This window comes from Ictalurus punctatus, chromosome 22, assembly GCF_001660625.3.
Source record: "Ictalurus punctatus breed USDA103 chromosome 22, Coco_2.0, whole genome shotgun sequence".
Lineage (NCBI taxonomy): Eukaryota > Metazoa > Chordata > Actinopteri > Siluriformes > Ictaluridae > Ictalurus > Ictalurus punctatus.
Genome location: NC_030437.2, coordinates 5,886,895 through 5,909,095, shown reverse-complemented (window position 1 = coordinate 5,909,095; position 22,201 = coordinate 5,886,895). Strand labels below are relative to the sequence as shown.

The 22,201-nt window shown below is 42.9% G+C and overlaps 1 protein-coding gene across 4 annotated transcripts; it reads left to right on the top strand.

Moving 5' to 3' along the window:
* Nucleotides 1–1,902: 1,902 nt before the first annotated feature.
* On the top strand, nt 1,903–21,461 carry mlxip (MLX interacting protein). Of its 4 annotated transcripts, none has more exons than XM_053674674.1 (17): nt 1,903–2,462; nt 5,348–5,454; nt 5,551–5,636; nt 7,622–7,711; nt 8,004–8,039; nt 9,345–9,522; nt 9,669–9,758; nt 10,879–10,979; nt 11,633–12,140; nt 12,392–12,486; nt 12,588–12,699; nt 12,848–12,963; nt 14,477–14,584; nt 15,482–15,609; nt 17,455–17,578; nt 19,441–19,570; nt 20,191–21,461. In XM_053674674.1, exons 1-17 carry the CDS (start codon nt 2,149–2,151, stop codon nt 20,310–20,312), a joined length of 2,445 nt encoding a protein of 814 aa, XP_053530649.1. In that variant the 5' UTR covers nt 1,903–2,148; the 3' UTR covers nt 20,313–21,461. The 4 variants fall into 4 exon arrangements, with proteins under 4 accessions (XP_053530649.1, XP_017307725.1, XP_053530648.1 ...); XM_017452236.3 differs by having other exon boundaries at nt 9,276–9,522; XM_053674673.1 differs by having other exon boundaries at nt 7,998–8,039.
* Nucleotides 21,462–22,201: the final 740 nt, after the last annotated feature.

Below are 22,201 nucleotides of genomic sequence, written 5' to 3'. Positions count from 1 at the left end.
AAGAGGAAGAGAAAGGAAAAACACTGGTTCTCCGGTCCCCAGACACGCTGTCATCTGGTTCCCAGCCAACTGGGAAGCGATCCGCCACGATGCCGGGCAATGGCACTGGACTTCCTGGCAGATGACTATGGCTCCTCCCCTTTTCAGGTGGACGGCAGCCGGGTGGAACGCAGCGGGGCCTCCGTCCCCTGGCGGACAGCAAACGTCCCCCCCCTTTCAGGCGGACAGTAGCAGATTCTCTGCCTCCCATTGGATGGCAGCGACTCCTCCGTCCTTCCTGGCAACCTGCTCCAGCACCATCACCTCACTCTTCTTCAGCACCGTGATCCTCCCACAGAGTTGAGGGCTCTCCGACAGCACGTCCCTCATCCTTCTCGGGTTTCAGCACTAATGTAACAAGCGTCAAAGGCTAAACAGAACTCAAACAGAACTTAAAACACCCCCCCCCCCCCCCCCCCCCCCCCCACTGAAATCCTTTGTTGAGTTGGCAGTGCTTTTTGCTTCATTGTCTTGCTGCGTGGTGAAGTTCCTCCCAATTAGATTGGATGCATTTCTCTGTAAATTGGCAGAGAAAATGTTTCTGTAAACTTCTCAATTCGTTTTGCTGCTACCATCGTTATGAGTTACATCATCAATAAAGCTTACTGAGCCTGTTCGTTAAGCAACCATGCAAGCCCAAGCCATGACACTACCTCCACCATGTTTCACAGATGAGCTCGTATGTCTTGGATCATGAGCAAATCCTTTCTTTCTCCACACTTTGGACTTTCCATCACTTTGGTAGAGGTTCATCTTGGTTGCAGAACTTTTCTGGCTCATCTCTGTATTTCTTTGCGAATTCCAATCTTCCTTTCCAATTCTTACTGCTGATGAGGGGTTTGCATCTAGTGGTGTGGCCTCTATATATTTCTGCTCTCTAAGATAACAAATTCTTTCTGTAAAGCTGCTTTGAGACAATGTCTATTGTAAAAAGCGCTATACAAATAAAATTGAATTGAATTGAATTGAATTAAGTCTTCTTCGAACGGTGGATTGTGATACCCTCACCCCTGCCCTGTGGAGGCTGTTGTTGATGTCCACTAACTGTTGTGTTTGGGTTTTTCTTCACAGCTCTCACAATGTTTGTCATCAACTACTGTTGTTTTCCTTGGCCGACCCGTTCCATGCCTGACTGTTAATAGAGGACGCTCCGAATTATTTTACTGACTATGCCCAATGCTTGTGCAATACCATCCATCCATCCATCTTCTACCGCTTACTCCTTTTCAGGGTCACGGGGAACCTGGAGACTATCCCAGGGAGCATCGGGCACAAGGCGGGGTACACCCTGGACAGGGTGCCAGTCCATCGCAGGGCACAATCATATACACACTCACACACCCATTCATACACTACAGACACTTTAGACATGCCAGTCAGCCTACCATGGATGTCTTTGGACTGGGGGAGGAAACCGGAGCACCCGGAGGAAACCCCCGCAGCACGGGGAGAACCTGCAAACTCCGCAACCACTAAGCCACCGTGCACCCGCTTGTGCAATACCTCTGATATTTCCCCCTCTTTTCTCAGCTTCAAAACGGCTTGCTTTTCTCCCATAGACAGCTCTCTGATCATCATGTTGGTTTCTCCTTTTCATTTGAACAAATGCAGTCTTCACGGGTGAAACCTACGGTTCAGACGAAGAATAGAAATTCAGAGCTGTTCATACTTTACACACTCAATCAAACAGGGCACACCTGGACAACAAGAAAAACCTTATCCACGCTCCAAAATCCAGTGGCAAGCCTTCCCAGAAGAGTGGAGGTTATTATAACAGCAAATGGAGAATGAATCTGGAATGGCGCGGTCAATAAGGACATCTGGGTGAAAAACTCCACTCTGGCAACCAGCGGAAACGCAACTGTCTCGAGTCTCTCAGCCCTGTGTGTGTGTGTGTGTGCGCGCGTGCGTGCGTGTTGCTCGGTTTAGTAAACTGAAGAACACGGGTGCGTTCTTAAAGTAATGAACTCCTCCAGCAACATGAACAGTGAGCGTGTTGTTCGCTTCCAGAGGACTTCACAAATATCAGAGAGACACTAGTATGAAGTATCGGAAGCAGATCGGCTGAAGAGTTGCTGAACAAAGAGCTGAAGTCGGAGAGGAGGTGTAATGGCTACCCGGGCACAGAGGAGACTCGCTCCGAGCATGAAGCGCGAGCAGCACGACGACGACTCCGACACCGAGGAGACACACCTCGGGCTCGGACTGAAGAAACCCGACGGTCGAGAGCCGCAGATCATCCACAGCGGTCATTTCATGGTTTCCACTCCTCACATCGAGCATCCGCCGAAGAAAGGCTACGACTTCGACACCGTGAATAAACAAACTTGTCAGACTTATCACTTCGGCAAGGCGAGCGCATCCCATCTCTCCATCGACGCGTCTCTCACCAAACTTTTCGAGTGTATGACCCTCGCGTACAGGCGAGTTTATTACACCACACTTAACTAACAACACCAGGTCGAGTTGTTGTAGTGATTCGGGTGGAGAGAGAGAGAGAGAGAGAGAGAGAGAGAGAGAGAGAGTCCCGGGTGTCCAGGCAGAGGATATCTGTAAGACCGACCGTATTAAATTTCATCCTCTGACAGATGATTAGCTAAACTAGCTAGCCTCATCACTCTTATATCACAATAATAACTCGTAAAAACCCAGAGTATGTCCACTTTCCGCGTTTATTTCCTTTAATAACTAAGCAGTTTTATGTCCTGTGTGTGGTTATGAGGAAAGAGAGCTAGCTTCCTCGGCTAACCGACGCTAACCTTTTATTAAACTCGAGAGTGACGCACGAGCGCCGCGCTCGCGTGCTAATACTTCTTTAACCCCACGTTAATCAATCAAGCGCGTGCGGTGTTTCTGCTGTGTACTTCACCACAGAGCTGACCGTATAACTTTAATTCCTTTACGACGCTCTTTCCGACCTGTCTACAGTCTGCTAGCTCATTTCCTTAGCATGTGAGCGTGTGATGGAAACAGTGCTGTTGTTTGTGTCAGTGCTCGCAGTCTTGAGTTTTATTTACTTCTTTCACAGCAGCGGATCTTGTTGAAGTTGGATGATAATTCAGTGCTGACCTTGGGTTATAAAAGAAAACATTTAATCATAGAGTCTTTTCTCTGGGTTATCATTATCACGCTTGTGTGTAATTAAAGTTCGTTGTGCAGAACAAAATAACCCAAGGGCGCTGGTGTGTGTAGGATACTGTTTTGATTTGTGTGTTGTAAGCAGTTTTGAAATGCAGACATTTCTGTGAGAGGTCAGGGGAAAATACCCAGGCTGGTTTAAGCTGATAGGGTAGGGGAACGCCAACAACCACTCTGGACAGCCACTCTATATTACTGCTCTGTGCGAAAGCTCCTATGCAAGCACTGTTTATAACCGCTCTGTACAACCGCTCTATACAAGCACTCAATACAACCACTCCTATACAAGCACTGTTTATAACCGCTCTGTACAACCGCTCTATACAAGCACTCCTATACAAGCACTGTTTATAACCGCTCTATACAAGCACTCAATACAACCACTCCTATACAAGCACTGTTTATAACCGCTCTGTACAACCGCTCTATACAACCACTCCTATACAAGCACTGTTTATAACCGCTCTATACAAGCGTCCCTATAAAAGCGCTATATACAACCGCTCTATACAAGCGTCCCTATAAAAGCGCTATATACAACCGCTCTATACAAGCGTCCCTATAAAAGCGCTATATACAACCGCTCTATACAAGCGCCCCTATAAAAGCACTGTGTACAAGCGCTCTATACAAGCACTCTTTATAACCGCTCTATACAAGTGCTATATATAACCACTCTATATTACCGCTCTGTACAACCGCTCTTTACAAGCACTCAACACAACCGCTCCTATACAAGCGCTCTTTATAACCGCTCTATACAAGCGCTATTTACAACCGCTCTGTTCAACCACTCTTTACAAGCGCTCTGTACAACCGCTCTTTACAAGCACTCTATACAACCGCTCATATACAAGCGCTATATACAACTGCTCTGTACAGCCGCTCTTTACAAGCACTGTATACAACTGCTCTATACAAGCACTCAATACAACCACTCCTATACAAGCACTCATTATAACCGCTCTATACAAGTGCTATATACAACCACTCTATATTACCGCTCTGTACAACCGCTCTTTACAAGCGCTCAATACAACCGCTCCTATACAAGCGCTCTTTATAAGCGCTATATACAACTGCTCTGTACAGCTGCTCTTTACAAGCACTCTATACAACCGCTTTATACAAGCGCTCCTATACAAGCGCTAGATACAACCGGTCTGTACAACTGCTCTTTACAAGCACTCAATACAACCGCTCATATACAACCGCTCTTTATAACCACTCTATACAAGCGCTCCTATACAAGTGCTAGATACAACCGCTCTGTACAACCGCTCTTTACAAGCAATCAATACAACCGCTCTATACAAGCGCTCTTTATAACCGCTCTAAAAGCCGAAAAGCAACTCAGAACGTCAAATATTGAAGTGGATGGGCTTCAACAGCAGAAGAAAACACCAGGTTTCACTCAGGAATCTGAGGCTACAGTGGACACACGTTCACCCAAAATTAGAAAATTAGCCTGATTAGGTTTTGTTGTTTCCCCCTGTCGTCAACTGCACTGTTTCACATACAGTGAAACCCTTTTGAGACGGGATTTATCAACTGCTTGGTGACATCACATGAGATGTTTATAATGTGATTGAATTTATAGCTATATAACTATAGCCCCCATGTGTAAGTGTGTGTGTTCAATTTAAAATCTCATCATGCTTTTCTGTGCGTGTACATTTATGTTGGAGAAAAAAGTGTTTCTGATTGTTAGGACAGTGTGCAAGAGGAAGTTTAAAAGTATGGAAAGTTGGCTCTTTGTGCTGTAGAGGAAACATGTGTGCAAGCACTCACACTTGCAGTTTATCATGTGACACGAGATGCATGGGATGGAAACCGGCCAAGACTGGAAGAAGAGTTCAGGGAAAAGAAACCCGTGCACAAGGACACGTGATGAGAGCTGAATATTTGTGAAGGAAAAATAGATGCTGTCATAATCCAGGATGTGAAAGTAGACATATGCTGTTAAATCAGTGCTTTAGAACTGGATGAGTTAAAGGTCTGAAGGCCCAATACGAGAAGGTGGACAGTAAGGAGAATTGTGGATGTTCAACCATGTTCAATGATGCAAGATAATGTGCCTCAAAAGTAACAGCATAGAATTGTTGTAGTCAGTCCAGGGAAAAACCTTTTGTAACCCTGTCTTGCGTGTTGTTGTTTTTATCACCATCAGTGGGAGATTGGTGTCCCCAAAATGGAAGAACTTCAAAGGCTTGAAACTTCTTTGGAGGGACAAGATTCGCCTGAACAATGCCATCTGGAGGGCTTGGTACATTCAGTGTAAGGACTGGTGACCGCACATTAACACCTTTTTTAACATCTTTGTGTCATGGTCATCGGTCTTATCGTCGTTTCTCATGAATTCATCTTGTGCAGATGTGGAGAAACGAGAGAACCCAGTCTGCCATTTCGTTACGCCTTTGGATGGGACCATGGATTCAGGAGTCCATCGACCTGCAGAGGTGAGATGGTAGTGATGAATGAGTAGCGAGCTGGTTATGAATGGGCGACAGCGGTAACGCTGTGGTCGTCTTCAGACGGGGACATTAAGTACAGTAGGAATGGAGAGAGCCTTTTCAGTAAATGTATAGGAATGGTGGTGCATTGTGTATTGTAAATATCATATCGCCATTCTCAAGAAAATGACACAATATGCATCATGTTATTTAGGTTTGCTCACGATATTTTGATTTGAACATTTTTACAATTTTAAGTACAGACTTTTACCATCAAATCAGCTGCATCCTGTCAGTTATGCACAAACGTGACACGTTACATGAATACTAATAATACATATTACTTCTTAATAGCGCTTTTTTTGTTTTGAGTCTAAAACCGACTAAGCTGAGGCAATCACTTCCTTACATCTAAGTGAAGTACTCGGGAGGATATGGCAATACTGCTTCAAGTGGTCATTAAGATACACCAGCAGCTAAGCCGTTTAGAGATTTTAATGCTAGCATTAGCTAGACTTTGTAGTTAACGAAGAACTAAGTAGGCAGCCCGAGTCGATTAGCTAGTTACACAGCATCATGAATGGCCAGCATGTCTTCTTTTGGCTTTGCAACGATGATATGACATTTTCGAAACGTTAGCAAATATGGGAATCAAATGATAGACCAGCGTTTGGTTATGCCAGAGTCCTTTTGTTTTCACCGAATAGCTGTCAAACTGTAGCCTTATTTCAGGCACATTTGCTATCTGAGAATCCTCACATCAGTTTCTATTTATAATGCCTTTATATCACTCAAAGCGGTTTACAATTTCAAAAATGTATCATAATAGATGTGAAAGCCAGCAATATGTTTGCACATGACATGTTCATTGGGAGGTATGTAAATGGAAACAATAAAAGCGATTTTTGTGGGACACCATGCTGTACTTTTTGGGTTGTGATCAATTTCCAGTAACACAGACCAATCGATCTGTCAGCTAAACCGGGGAATGTCTAACCTCCTCGTGTTTTCAATGTAGCGCTCAATGCAAACCAAAACAAGACCTTATCCATAATCTGACGCAAACAGGTTGCTGATGACTTCAGCCAGCTCTGATGCTTTGAAAAGCAGACTGCATGCTGGTTATTCCAAGTTAGAAACGGAAATTTTTTAAAAAATCGGACGTGATCTTACTCGGAGGATTCCTTATCCCCTGGGTCTGCTTGATTCGTCCTTGATGCTCTTCTGCTGCTTCTTCATCTGGGGCTTTCTTCCCAAAACTAGTTTAGTAATTCATAAGAACTGCTGCAGTAATCATAAAGACAACACAATCTGCTCGTACCGAACGTCGTTTCAACGCACTTAGTACTGTTTGTTTTTAATCTGTTACACCTGTATACTGTAAGGATTCATCCCAGAAGAGGACGGGTTCCTTTCTCATCTCATTATGCGTTTACTAAGGGCTTCCCAGCCACTGCTGATCATTCCTGATGTAAATTGAAGGTAAATTTTGAGGCAGGTACATATACGCACTTGTGGTGAGTCCGGAGTCTGGAAAACATCAGTTGGGACAGCATTTCATCCATGCGTACACACATTCACACACTCATTCACAAGTAGGGACAATTTATAGCAAAACCTTGTACGTGTAAAGACAAATATGGACATTTAGATTTACGTTCACATACACTGCTGTACAGTTAAAATTATGCTAAATAATTTTAAGATCTAGGGCAGAATAGGCACACCTTCATGCAGTTACACAGTATGGGATTAGGACAGAGACGTAACCTGTGAGAGTTTTTAGGAAGGGGAGCTGAATTTCAGCTCTCTACATCACATGAATCGTGCTCATGTCCATGCTGTGCAATGACGGAATGTATACTTACGGCGGATTTACTTCTCGCTGACCCGTACAGGTTTCTGATAAATAGATATTTACTCTGCAGATGTGATTGCTCTTAATCACCAGAAGTCACCAATGTTGTTGTTGTCTTCGTGTGTCTTCTAAGGCAATAGCTACAGAAGGAAAATACTGGAAGAGAAGAATCGAAATTGTTCTCAGAGAGTACCATAAATGGAGGACGTACTTCAAGAAAAGGGTAGGTCACCTATTTAACTGTTTGAGGTACTTTGTGATGAGGATTTTTAAGGTCCCAGGTAGGCCTCAGGACCTTGATTTTTTTTGTGTGTGTGTGAGATTCTGGACCTAATGTCAAAATCCAAATGAGTTATAGTTACTTAGATATATTTCTTGACATATATATATATATATATATATATAATATTTTACATTGTAGTACAAAGTATTGCTGATTGCATGACTGTATTATGTCTGAGCTTCACAAATAATTTCCATTTAACCTTATTAATTGTATTATTTCCCAGTTACAGAAGCACAAAGATGATGATCTTTCCAGCCTACTCAAGGTAACGCTACTGATTTTGTGCGTCTCAGATTTTTTGCTCAAAACATTGCATTGCCAAGATGCCTGGTTCTGTGCGGCGCTCTTAATGTGCATTAATAGCCTCACATTGATATTATATATATGATATGTGTTGGTTTCCTTTATGCACTATATATAGGAATATTGTACAGTACTAGCAGTCTTGTATAACAGTATTATCCTGCTTGGTGTAATGTACATGACACTGCTGTGGGACTAATCGCATCCAAAATACAAGCTGAAAAAGGCAGACAACAAATGCATCATCTCAAATTTTCGCTCTGTTGCCGTGCAGTGATGGCATTATTTGTACGAATTGTGTTGCTGGCATTGTACGGCAAGCAGTTTTGAATAATCAAATCTAAGTATTCTGGATGAACGCAGAATAATAACGTATGCAGATTAATTTAAAGTTGAAGTTGAAAGATTTGACCTACAGTGGGGTCCACAAGTCTGAGAGCACTAATGAAAGTGCATCTATTTTGCATTCGTTTCTAATTTAATGCAGCCAGTTTCATTACAAATGGTATTACTGACAACAACTGGAGTGCCAAGTAGAACCTTTGATTTATTTACATGAATTTCAGGGTTTGTGTAGAACCTTACGATCCATTTTATATCGAATCCGCTGGAGTGCCGTCTGAACACGCTTCAATAGAAGAGATTAGACACGAGGAAAATCTGACCTTCTGTACAAAAGCGGTTAGCGTGGTCAATATCACACATTTGTTTACGCTTAAACAGGGACATAGAAATAGTGCTCGATCAACAAAACAGTAAACTAATATTTACCAACAACAAAAAAGGGGTGCTTGTGTTATTTGAAAAGGGATATCACCCAATCTGGCAACGCTGATGAGCCATTCCTGATTGGTTAAATTTAGACCACACCAACCTACTGAAAAATCAGCTAAAACAGAATTTAGCTAGAGAAAAGTCAGGACTCTCAAACTGGTGTTTAGTTTTCTGACAGTAAGAACATCTTGTGTAGCAAATTGCAAATTTAATCTTGATTATTAAAAATTAAAATATTAAAAATTTCTTTGTTTGAAATATTTTCTGTGGCCTCAGATTTTTGCACCCCACTGTATATGTACTATAACACATGAAAAGCTCCCCATTTGTAAAGCTCTTCATATCAGCTGTATGCATTTTGCCTGCACTAACCTTGTTTGTCCAGTAACCTGGCCTGCACTGTTGCATTTTTGCCCTCCCAAAGGGGGCAGAGGAGCAGTTCTCACTTTTTGGCGAAGTGCATCCCGACATCCTCCGTATGCCCTTCTACCAGGAAGACGAGGCAGCGGGATTCACCCGCCGCAGCTCTCGCAGGAGCTGCAACTCTCCCACCCCAATGGAGATGGACCCCATCTTCGACATGGATGTGCTCATGTCCGAGTTCTCAGACACGCTCTTCTCTACGCTTTCTTCTCACCAGCCTGTCCCTTGGCCTAATCCCAGAGAGATCGGTAAGAGTACGGTAACAAGTATGCGCCAAATCTGCCAAGCTTCTCCACATGATGGACACAACATGACATAATACAAATAAAGCAGACATTTTGTAATCAGTGACCACTTGTAAGGATTGATTCATTCGTTGATTCATTGCTCCCAGCACATGCAGGTAACGCAGACATGATCCAGCCTGGCCTCATCCCACTGCAGCCCAACTTGGACTTCATGGACACTTTCGAGCCTCTTCAAGGTTAAATCGTATCACTTTTATCTTGGTCACGCAGTCGGATGTGTTTTTTTTTTTTTGCTGATTTGCTGGTAGATGATTGACCCGGATGGAGATTATAAGCTTGCTTGATCTGCGCAGACGGAACGATATACACTTTATCAAACCTAAACCCTAGCTTTGATTTCCGTGAACCATATGGAGCTGGTTCTTGGTGTTTGATGGGATTAGAGGGCACCGGCGTTAGTTTTTGATATTTGGAAGTAGGGGTATTTTCACATGGACGGGCGAAAAATGCTTATTTATGAAAATGCCGATCGTTTCAGATAAGACTTGGGTCTCGATGACTTTGTATTCAAGTCTAACATTAAGCAGCATTTCCGCCTCAGTGTCAGCCCACACACACTGTAGGAACCATTCTGCTTGTCATTTGCCGTTTTAGACCGTTTGGCCATGTTGTATGTTTTTCTGCATTTCTCCTTCTATATAATGCCGAGTACTCGGCTCTTCATGTTATTATTCCTGAGGTGTTTTGACGTAACAGTTTAATCACGTACTGTCAGTGTGCTGTCGAGCTCATGTGAAGTAGTCTAATCAGCTTATCGATGTCATAGCTTTTTTGGGTGGGAATTTGTACAACACACGTCTTGTGTTATTTTACGGTAGAACAAATGTAATAAATCTCTGTAATGTTGGTGACACCTGACACCAACATTTCGAGGTTGTTATACTGGGACGCACCGAAAAGTATGATATTCAGCGAAAAATTCAGCACTCACTCTACTTGTTATACACTCACTCTAGTTGTTATACACTCACTCTAGTTGTTATACACTCACTCTAGTTGTTATACACTCACTCTACTTGTTATACACTCACTCTAGTTGTTATACACTCACTCTAGTTGTTATACACTCACTCTAGTTGTTATACACTCACTCTAGTTGTTATACACTCACTCTAGTTGTTTGTTGTAAATAAAATAATTATTTCCCTGCTTACTAAACCACCAACATAGATTCATACTTCACATTACTTATCATTACAGACGTCTAATTAAATCACACGGAAGTAGTGCAGTTTTATAATTATAGGTGCATAAGCTCCTCATTATCTCACTTCCTTGATTTCTCCTCTTAACCAGATCTGTTTCACTCCCTGCGTCAACCCTTCTACCCCACAACCTCACCCACTGCCCCAACCGCCACTCCCTTATCCAGCAGCAGTAGCAGCACCCAAACGCAGGTACCAGTGCTGCTCCAGATCCACACACTTTTATGTTTATGTTGACACGTGTATCAACTTGAGCTTCTGCTTGTAGAGTTACACAAGTGTATACTGGCAGGTTCACATTGTATGCGTAACTGAGTTTGTATAAAGGCGCTAGGTTTCCAGTAGACCTTTTCTTTCTGAGTGTTTATATCAGGATGAGCGTGACTTATTAATATATATAATACTAAAGGTTGACCGTTTAGTGGATTTTACCGATACCAGTAGATAAGTTGGGCAGAACCTATTAATAACCGATTAATCGAGTGATCTGCTTTCACTCAGTATCCAATTTTAAAAACCAGTGCTCAGAGTAAAACATTGCTGAATTTGATTACAATAATAAACAGTACTGACTGTAACACGAAGACGTACCGTGCTTACGTTACTCTGTAATGTACTAGTGATTACATAATAGAGGCATGCATAGTTCACACATGTTTGACACATTTGCTATACAGTGGGTCTGCTCTCTAGTTAAGTCCTCTAACCATAACTTGATTTAGTCATTGTACTGTAAGCAAAGGATCGACACAGATTCGGAGTGGATCACACAGTATAATGTATTGAGAAATACCGTGTTTGCTGTGTTTTCACTCACTCTTTTGATGGCGTATTTCTCTTCCCAGGCTTCACTGTTATCTCCAATTAACTTGCAATCAGAACTGTCCATCTCATTGGCCCCAAGTCCTCCTTCAATACCCAGTCAAGACAATATAAGCTCCGTAGGCACTGCATACCAACAGGACTACCTGCCACTTTTCACAGAACAAATGCCACCCTTGGTCGCCTCAACCCCTGTCATGCCACCCCCGGCCCCTCGGCCTCCTCCGCCCTCTCACTCACTGCAGTGCCAGGCTGTTGGCACTGTCCCTAGAAGCTCATCTCCATCCACAGTCACGCACGCTGGCTCTTCCTCAGTGACACCCAGCGCCACTGCCACGCACAGGTCAACCTTTGCCCTTTCACCCAGGCCTTCTCGTCAAGATCAGGCTCTCCCATGTATCTCTTTGCCCCCCCAATCTCAGAGCTTTGCCCTGCCACGACCCATCCAGCCTGCTGGCTCTGCTAAAAAGAGCCGCCACGTGCCCATAGTCCCTGCTACTTCAGTTGCATCATCTCACCTCATTCTGACAGGTGAGTGTCCACACCACGTTCAAAATATACAGTATACAGTATATACGCTGCTTAAATCAGTATTTATTAGGCCTTGTGTTAAAGGTTTCCGATTGTACTCCTGGACAAGTTTTGCACTGCAGATCTCCTAACACACCTGATAATACGGGGGTACATCTGGCCAGAGAAGGGACTGATGCTCAAATCGTACTGAGCGCCGCGGAGCCTAATAGCCCGTATAATCTGCTATCAACATTGTTGTTTTTCTCCAGGACCTGCGGGTGCGGTTCTCGTCACTCCGTCCCACCTTAAAACCGACGTTGCTTCTACTACAGGAGTGGTCATCACTTCCGCCGGTATTCCACGCGTAAGCCTTCTCTTTCATTATTACCTTCTTGTAATTCAAAAGTTTTTACAGACGTTTTTTTTTCTCTCAGTTTCTGTTAAAAGAGAACGCTCTTTTCACAGGGGCCTGGCTTCCACATTCTCCCCCCAAGTCAGAGTTCCGCTCAGCACATTGTGCCTAAAGAGGAAGCCACCTTATCTAGCAATAAGAGCTCAGTTCCAGCAACTTGTGCAGGTCAGAGGCAATATTCCAAAATTCTTCTTTTTTACAACGCCCCAAAAAATCTGCGGGCTGACGTCTGGACCAAAAAGAGTTGCTTGGTTGATTTTTTTTTTCTTTCCGTTTTGTGTTTATTATGTTACGTGTTCGTGCTATTTTTCAGCATTAGATGGGCGAACTTCGGGTCAAGGCTCACCGTTGGGTGCAGAGCAGGTTCCGAGCCCACAGTCTCCACTCAGCAGCTGCACCTCAGGCCTGGTCAAGAACGAGCCCAATCAGGTACCTTTTCTTAGAGTCCTTATTTAGATTAAATGTGTGTTATGTGTGTTATACTGCACTCCCGGTGTCCATAGTAAATTTCATGGTTCTGTTAGCCACATTTAGTGTGGTTTTTTTTTCCCCCCACATGGTAGTTGCATTTAATCAGCAACTGGCTACTGCTATTATTAACACTGGTTGTAAAGAAATAGCATTTTAGGGCCTTTTAAAGTCCAAATTTGTATTAAGTTGTTGCCTGAGATAGTTATATAATATAAATAACTAGTTTAACGTTATTTTAGTATCACATCCAGCATTTATTTTCTGTTCTTGTTCATCAGTCTAGAATATTCAGAACACATGGCATAAAGCTCTGTTTGTTGGCTCAACTCCCAAAAAAACAAAATAAAAAGTGCTTAAAATGAACGTCATGTTTAGTTCACTTCCTGCGGTAGGGTCGCTTCAGGGTCAGACCACTTCCTCACTGCACTAGCGATCACATGGAAGCGGAACGAGGTCACCTCACTCAGATCAATAATTTTTCATCCAGAGCACATGCACATTCAAATGGACTAAAACCCTGCATATATGAACGCACCCTTAGTCTCATCAGTGACTGCGTTTACATGGACAACAATAATCCACTCTTAATCTAATTAAGACCATACTTTGATTAAGAAACTACTATGTAAACAGCAACCTTATTCTAATTAAGGTCATAATCTAATTAAGCTCTAATCGAATTAAGACCGGTGGATTACTCCTGTTTTAGTCGTATTATGGACGTGTATTACAGACATGTAAACACCTTAAATCACATTATGAACGTCGTGTGAGCATTTTCACCGCATTTTGCGACAGGACACGATCACACACGGCAGTTTTACGTTTTACGGCGAACAAGAGAGTTCGGCCGCGTCCCAAACTGCGTACTTGCCTACTATAGGCCTGCAGTGGGGGAAAATACATGCATCTCGGCTACTATACAGTAGGTAAGTATGCGATTTGAGACGCAGCCCACGGCTTCAAGCAGTCGTCTGTTAGCACGTACAGCATGACAGATAATTAACTGCACTTAAAGCGTTCGTAAAAATTTAAATAAAAACACCCCAAACTGTACACGGTCCCATAACGAAGACGAACTGTATGTCGATACGTGAAATTCTGGAGGGACGTCGGACGGCGTGGCGCGGTGACGTAATGATGCGGGCTCTTAATCTAAACGGGAACATGACAGGAGTATTCTAAAAGCGACTCATGTAAACACCTTAATCACATTATTATATCACATACACTTATTATCTTACTCAGATTAAGGTCAATAATTAGATTATTGCTGTCCATGTAAACGTAGTCAGTGATGCCCACATATCACCTTCATCTAATTCTGGTTTTAGAGATTAAAGTATTAAAGTGTTTTTTCCCCTTGTTGATAATGATCTTGAGCTGCTTCTTTTTTTTTTGTATGTTGTATATCTGTTTTTCTGTCTTGTCTGATCTGTCTGTCTTTTTTTTTTTTTTTTTTTTAAATCAGAATCGTCGCGTGAAACACAAATCGGCGGAGCAGAAAAGGCGATCCAACATCAACGTCGGCTTCAAGACGCTGTGCAGCCTCGTTCCCTCTCTCAAATCACAAACAAATGTAAACATACCCGTTATTTATTTATTAATATTTGCACGCAAGTAGGTATTGGCGTTGGACCTTTTGTTTAGCGATCTACATACCTGTGGATAAAGACAAATAATGTTACAGTTGCGTATTCATACTGACGCTTGATAATCAGTGTTCTCAGTCCTGATACTGATACTCCATTCGATTCAAACAAGACTGCAGTATTTAACGGCGGAGTCTACCCGTAAAAACAGAATCTTTTACGTTATCCCTGTGATATTTACATGCACACTGTGCTAAACATGTGGTCTGACTTCACTGTGGTAAAGAATGGCACTATTGAGCACAACAAGGCTCACCTGATTTCATGGAATATATCTGCTTTAACATTGGATATAGTGAAAGGCAGTTCATTAGGAACCGACCCGGGGTTCTTTGGTTCTGTGGGCATTACTGACCGAAGGGTTTTTCCCTCAAACTCCCAGCAGGGTGTAGACAACAGTGTGAAATACCTATTATTATACAATACTCATTACTTATTCTACTTGTCCTACATGAGATATGATATTGCGAAATGTCCGAGCATGGTGTATGGTAGGGGTTAGCGATATGACACGAATATGTGGGGAAAAAAAGACATACTACGATACAAAATATGCATCACAATATATAGGTTTGTTGGAAAACCGACATCTGCTCCCAGTCAGTTTATAATGAAATATAAATCTAATATAAAATGGAATATCCGTAATATCTCAGAAAAGTGCATTGTGACATAATTCATCACCATGTCCATATTATATTTTCATATGGACCAGCTATAGCGAATGGTTTCTCACACATGCAGTTATTCATGTGTAATAATGAATGTAAATCTGTGAAAGGGTGTGTAACACCGAGTCCTCCGCTCTGTATTCGGCGTTCCAGATCAGTAATGCTACAACCCTTCAGAAGACGGTGGACTACATCGGAAAACTGCAGCAGGAGAGGCACCAAATTCAGGAGGAGACTAGGAGACTGCGGGAGGAAATCGAGGAACTCAACGCGTCCATAAAGTACGTGTGCCGTTATTTTAATTATCAGGATCTGAATTTGTCTCAGTAAAAAGAAAAAATTGAAATACAAGAACTTTGAATGTCGCAAAATGAGAATAATTGTAAGTTTTCAGGCCGGTTCAATTCAGTATTATTTGTATGGCGCCTTTAACAATGGACGTTGTCCCAAAGCAGCTTTACTGAAATATATAAACTCCAGGTATAAATTTTTAATGTATGCATTTATCCCTATTGAGCGAGCCAGAGGTGACGGTGGTGAGGAAAAACTCCCCGAGACGACATGAGGAAGAAACCTTGAGAGGAACCAGACTCAAAAGAGAACCCATCCTCATCTGGGTGACACCCGATAGTGCGATTATAAAATAAACAAATCCCTTCTGTAAATGTGTACTATATGGTCAAATAGTGCAGTTGTGTAACCAGGAAATTCATTACAGTTTCTACATGAAGTCTGTTTTGATGAATTCTCCACTGTTCACTGATGGAGACTTGAGTGCTAAACTGTTTGTGGCAATTGCAGTCCTGAAGTCATCATGGCATAACTGATCGTATGAATTGAGGTCCTAAATCATCTTTATGGGTTTTTATTTTGGTTTTTTTGAAAGCCCAGGTCTTATACTTCTTTAAATATAATTAATTTAAAAAGTCCATGGAATAAATTTTTCTTTTATCCATTCATCTAGAGATTATTATGCATTACAGCCTGTGACCTGGGAATCCATTTTGGATCTGAACGTGATAATATTTGGTGCCAACAGCCAAAAGGGTTTCCAGTTCACAGAAGGTAACACAAAATCATGGCATTATCTGCGGCCACTCTCGGCTGCGACAGGCTGAACACATACACGCTGGAGGCGGTGGTAGTGGAAAATAAGGTGCTCTTTTATTTAGGTTCAAGTGGAGGGGTGGCGGTGGGGGGCGTGGCGATGGTGATGGTGTTGTCCCGGTGGGGGCTGCGATGAGCAGGCTGGAGCAGCAGCGAGACGGGACCCGGGGGGCGTAGAGCAGACCAAGGGTGCCAGCGAGGGGTGCAGCACAGCCGGGGAGCTTCTTCTCCGCTGTTGTCGTTGGCGTCTGGAGGGCCGACAGGGATATGCGTCAATACTCACGCATTCAGAGAATGAACTCTCCCGCTGTCCCTGCTGCTCCCTTTTATAGTCAGGTCGGCTTTCTTCTGCCAGACGGTGAGGAGAAGCTGCTCCACTCATTGACAGCCAATCGTGTATGTTTCTGCTGCCCCACCTCAACGCCACGCTCTCTCTTGTTCAAAGCAGTCGGAGTGCTGAAATGGCGCTGTCCGTTCAGCACCCGGCCGGAAGTTGCGCGAGGAGCGCGGTGTTTGTGTGTGCGGGATGCAGGCCCACCGACACATATCTTGAATACATGAAACTACCTCATGCCCTTTCAATGATGCGGTCAGTTTTCATTACAACTGGCACATACACAGTAAAGCATGGTATTAGTCATGGTACAAAGATTATTTTTCACAAGTAGAAGTTTGATCCTTAAATTGGCGCTGCAGAATGTCAATTTCAAAACGTTAAACTTTAAAAACCTGCAGAGGTGACAGTGGGATAGAGAAACTCCCCGAGATGTCATGTGAAAGGAGCAAGTCTCAAAACTGAACCCATCCTCTTCTGGGTGAAACACGATAGTGCGAATATGAGTCCTCACTCTTCTGAACGGAGTATTAACTCTAACAGTATGATATAAAGTTAAACAGTACTAAGTGTCAAAGGACAAGACTGGCTTGTCCTTTGAAGATCAGGTCTCTAGTCTCTAGTTGGACTTTGAAGATCAGGTCTCTAGTTCAGCTGGTTCACATCTCTCTTTCGGTCTTTACAGTTTATGCCAGGAACAACTTCCAGCCACAGGAGTCCCCATTACACGCTACCGATTTGATCACATGAAGGAGAAGTTTGATGAGTATGTGAAGAACAGGACTCTGCAGAACTGGAAGTTTTGGATCGTATCCTTTGTGCACCCTGCCACCTGAACGAAATAAAAATCCGTTGATAAAATGGATTAGATGTGCTTCTGTAGGTTAAGGAGCTGCAGGGAAATGTTGGGGTTTAGTGTCTTAGAAATATTTGTAGAAGAATCGAGACATCAGTAACACAAACGCAGTAAAAGTAAGTTCTATTTCGACAATATTAACTGAAAAGGGTGGTGAAAAATCACCGGAATGCCTTTTTGTGAGTGTTTGCATGCATCCAGTAAATGTCACTGTCGTACAGCCATCTTTCCTTTTCTTCTTTTCACCTCGCTAACCCGGTTTTCCCTCCATTCTGCCCTCATTCTCCTTGTCGTGTCAGGATTTCCCTCTGCAATGTCTCTTCAGTATTCAACATATCCTGCCGTCCGACTGACCAGCGGACATGTGGTTAAGTGCTGCTGAGTCTAATATGTTAGTTGGATTCTGCTAACATACAGCACTGGGGCGAGAGTCATGTTTTCCATGCATTTCATCGCTGTGAAGCATGGATTCACTGAGAATTCTAGCCATCATGTCACTCCAGCCCGCAGACATTATTATACAATAATGTGAGCACGTGAGCATCAGAACTGGAGCGTGCAGCAATGGAAGAAGATGGCCTGGTCTGATGAATCATGTTTCTTGTGTGTGGCGTAGCTGGGGAAGAGCTGGCACCAGGATGCGATATGGGAAGAAGGCAAGCCGGCAGAGGCAGTGTGATGCTCTGGGCGATGTTCTGCTGGGGAAACCACATTCCTGTGGTTGTTTCTTTGTTTGTTACCTACCTAAACATTGTTGCAGACCAAGTACACCCCTTCATGGCAGCAGTATTCCCTAGGGGCAGTGGCCTCTTTCAGCACACACTGCATAAATTGTTCAGGAATGGTTTGAGGTACATGACAAAGAGCTCAAGGTGTTGAATTGGCTTCCAATTTCCTGAGATCGTGAGGGATATGTGTGGGACGTGCTGGACAAACAAATCAGATCCATGGAGGCCTCACCTCACACCTTACAGGACTTAAAGGATCTGCTGCTAACGTCTTGGTGCCAGACACCACAGCACACCTTCAGAGGTCTTGTGGAGTCCATGCCTCGACGGGTCAGAGCTGATTTGGCAGCACAAGGGGAACCTAAACAATATTAATGATGTGGTTTTAATGTTATGGCTGATTGGTGTATATGTGGTTCTTCCCCAAACTCTTGCCACAAAGTCTGAAGCACACAACTGTATAGAATGTCTTTGTATTCTGTAGCATTACAATTTCCCTTCAATGGAACTAAGAGGCCCAGACCTGTTCTCCAGCATGACAATGCCCCTGTGCACAAAGCGAGCTCCATGAAGACATGTTGTGCCAAGGTTGGACTGGAAGAACTCGAGTGTCCTTCATAGAGCCCTGATCTCAACCTCACTGAACACCTTTGGGATGAACTGGAAGACCGAGTGCGCTCCAGGCCTCCTCGCCCAACATCATGAATGATCACAAATCCCCACAGCTACGCTCCAAAATGAAGTGGAGGTTATTATAACACCTAAATCTGGAATGGGATGTTCAACAAGCACACGTGTGCCTGATAGTGATGTGTCCATAAACTTTTGTCCATATAGAGTATATTCACTAGGGCTCTGTGTTATTTGAAACCAAAGCTCAAAATTGAGTCACTATGACCACTGTTATAAAATAGCAAACAGTCATTGGATGTTTTTTTCACTGCTCATGCGGACAGTTGTCGGACATACGCGGCGTCATGATCAGACTGCACATTCGGGCAAGCCGTGTATCTGTAACTGAACGGACTCGGATGACTGTTTAACTCGAGTACAGCACCAAGTGTTTTCTTTAACAGTGTTCCTCCAGTTTAGCATCATCATTAAGCCTCTGTTTGAGTCCTTCAATGGGAATGTGTCGACCACCAACAAGACCGCGCTGTGTGAGACCACCATGCAGTGGCTGGACCGAGACTGTGCGCTGCCCGTCCTCAGGCCCAGTAAGTTTTGATGGTGATTATAGTGTGGGGCTGGCATGTGTACAGTATTTCTGTTGTGTTCAAGGTAGCACCCAGTGAAGATTATTAACTGATTAAGCATCGAATTGAATTGAATTGAATTGAAAATCATGTATAACTAATAAAGCAAGATTATAGCTGATGTACATGACGTAGCCTGCTAGTCTAGGTTAAATTAAAGACACAAAAAGAGGTTGACACAGTATTCGGGTTCACGTGTTTAAATTTTTTTTTTTTTAAATCATGAACAGTATGTCTAAAAGTCATTTAAAATATGAAAAAGCGATATAAAATGGGTGGTGAAAAACAAGTCAAGCTGCCAGTGCAGCTCTACATGAATGAAAGAACTGCACAATTTCGAAGATGGTGTTTTGATAATCAAGATGAGCAACAATTTACTCAGTATCCAAAGCGTATTAAAAGCATGTGAAAGTTCTCAGTAAAGGTATCAAACAACGATGGAGCTGATAGTGACGTAAGCTTCCATTAAATGATAAGAAGGAAGTGTAATGCATTTGCAGTACTCAGTACAATTGGCTGAGTAACTGTCAAGTGCTGGAAATTTATTTTCCTCTTCTCTTTCTTTTCCTCTTACGTAACAGTGGTTTTAGGGACGCTGAGACAGCTAAGCACCACCACCTCCATCTTGACCGACCCAACACTCCTTCCAGACGAAGCAAAGCAGGCCGTTGTCAACTCCAGACACCACTCCACCAAGTCCTAGCTCCTTACTTGCTTTCAAATCATGGATATTTGACACAAAGGCCTTGCAGTTCTGTTGGACATACTCAAGAGACTCAAAAGGACATTCATGTGCACTCTGCTTAAGTGATATTTCTCTACAGTCAAGTAAATCCTGATAAAAACACTAGAGGAGTGTTCTTCCTTGCCATCCTCAGTGCTTTTATAGCAATCAGACAGAACCATAGTTTTGTTTTTGAACAGTGTTAAAAGGGCTGCTATAGACATAATGGATTTTGCCTTAACAGAATCTACCAGTTGTTAGACAAATCAAAGGCAAAGCTCTTCGGTTTGTAATCCTGAAAACGAATCCTTTTATCCAAAGTGATTTTACATTTGAAAGGATTTAATGCAAGCAGTTTGAGAGTTAAGTTCCGGGCTCAAACACGGCTGTCTTCCAGTCCAAGGATTTGAACTCTCAATCTTCCGCTTGGCCTTGCAGTTGATTTTGAAAGTGTTTGTTGCACTACACCTTTACAGGAATGTGTCCATTTCAAGCCTTATAGAAGACTCGGTTTAAGCACTATTATAACAGGGCTAGTTTTTCTTTTCCTGGACATGCAGCCTTTTCTGTCTTCCAGCTATGAGATGTCTCCTACGATTAAGCACCTTTGTGTCTTCTTCTGTATTTTAAAGCATCAGTCGTGTAAGATTTGTTCTGGTTTGCCTGTTCACAAAAGGTAAGCATTATATACAGCAGGGCTATGAGTAAACATGCTAAAATAATATGTATTATCATATGTATGGTCTTCATATTTTTTATTTGTTTGTTATAGTCATAATTCCAAGACTATTGGGTGCCGCAATGCTGTTTACTGCTGAATTGAGTGTGTTGGAATTTTCTAGACTTCCAATATGAATGTCTTACAGTGGTACACTCCTATATCATGTGTAGCAGCGTTGAATTGCATTTGCTCCTCAGGTGTTTCCATAACTAGCTGAATTGTTAGCTCGAAATGTATGGGTCAAAAAATCGGTTGCATTCTGGGGAAAAAAATGTTTGCTTGAGGTGTGTGTGTGTGTGTGTGTGTGTGTGTGTGTGTGAACCTGTAGTTTCTTTAGTATTTGGTTTACAGGTTCTTCACAGTGGAATTCATTTGAAAATAATAATAATAAAAAAAACATACAGAAATGACCTTTGTCAGTGATTTTTAGTTGGTTAGATAGTTACAGTTACATTTATATAGTGCTTTTCAAGACACTCGAAGCGCTTTATATAGTCTCCTCAACCACCACTAATGTGTAGCATCCACCTGGATGATGCGACGGCAGACATAGTGCGCCAGGACACCCACCACACACCATCTGTTAGTGGAGAGGATATATATGATATAGCCAATTCAGAGATGGGGATTATTTGGGGGCCATAATAGAGAAGGGCCAATGGGGGAATTTCACCAGGACACCGGGATTATACCCCTACTCTTATACGATAAGTGTCCTGGGATTTTTAATAACCACAGAGAGACAGGACCGCAGTTTAACGTCTCATCCAAAAGACGGTGCTGTTTTTACGGTATAGTGTCCCCATCACTATGCTGGAGCATTAGGCCCCACACAGACCACAGGGTGAGCGCCCCCTGCTGGCCTCACTAATACCACTTCCAGCAGCAACCTTAGTTTTCCCCAGGAGATCTCCCATCCAGGTACTGGCCATGCCTAACTCTGTTTAGCTTCAGTGGGAAACCAGGCGAGAACTGCAGGGAGATATGGCTCTGGTCAATATTTTAAGAGACAAACATTTTAGGTCCAGGCGATGCCCATAAATTCAGGTTAGCTTGATGTATTGCTTTATACAGTTGGTGTATGCCTTCATTCTCAACAGAGGAAGCACAGTAACCTAAATATAAGGATTTGGTAGACTGGTGTTTT

What these genes read in the sequence shown, in the direction of transcription:
- mlxip (XM_017452235.3), top strand. Translation starts at nt 2,149, where the DNA reads ATGGCTACCCGGGCACAGAGGAGACTCGCTCCGAGCATGAAGCGCGAG. An exon ending in GAGTCCATCGACCTGCAGAG is followed by an intron (nt 5,637 to 7,621) that starts GTGAGATGGTAG and finishes GTGTCTTCTAAG; the next exon opens with GCAATAGCTACAGAAGGAAA. An exon ending in GGACGTACTTCAAGAAAAGG is followed by an intron (nt 7,712 to 7,997) that starts GTAGGTCACCTA and finishes ATTATTTCCCAG; the next exon opens with TTACAGAAGCACAAAGATGA.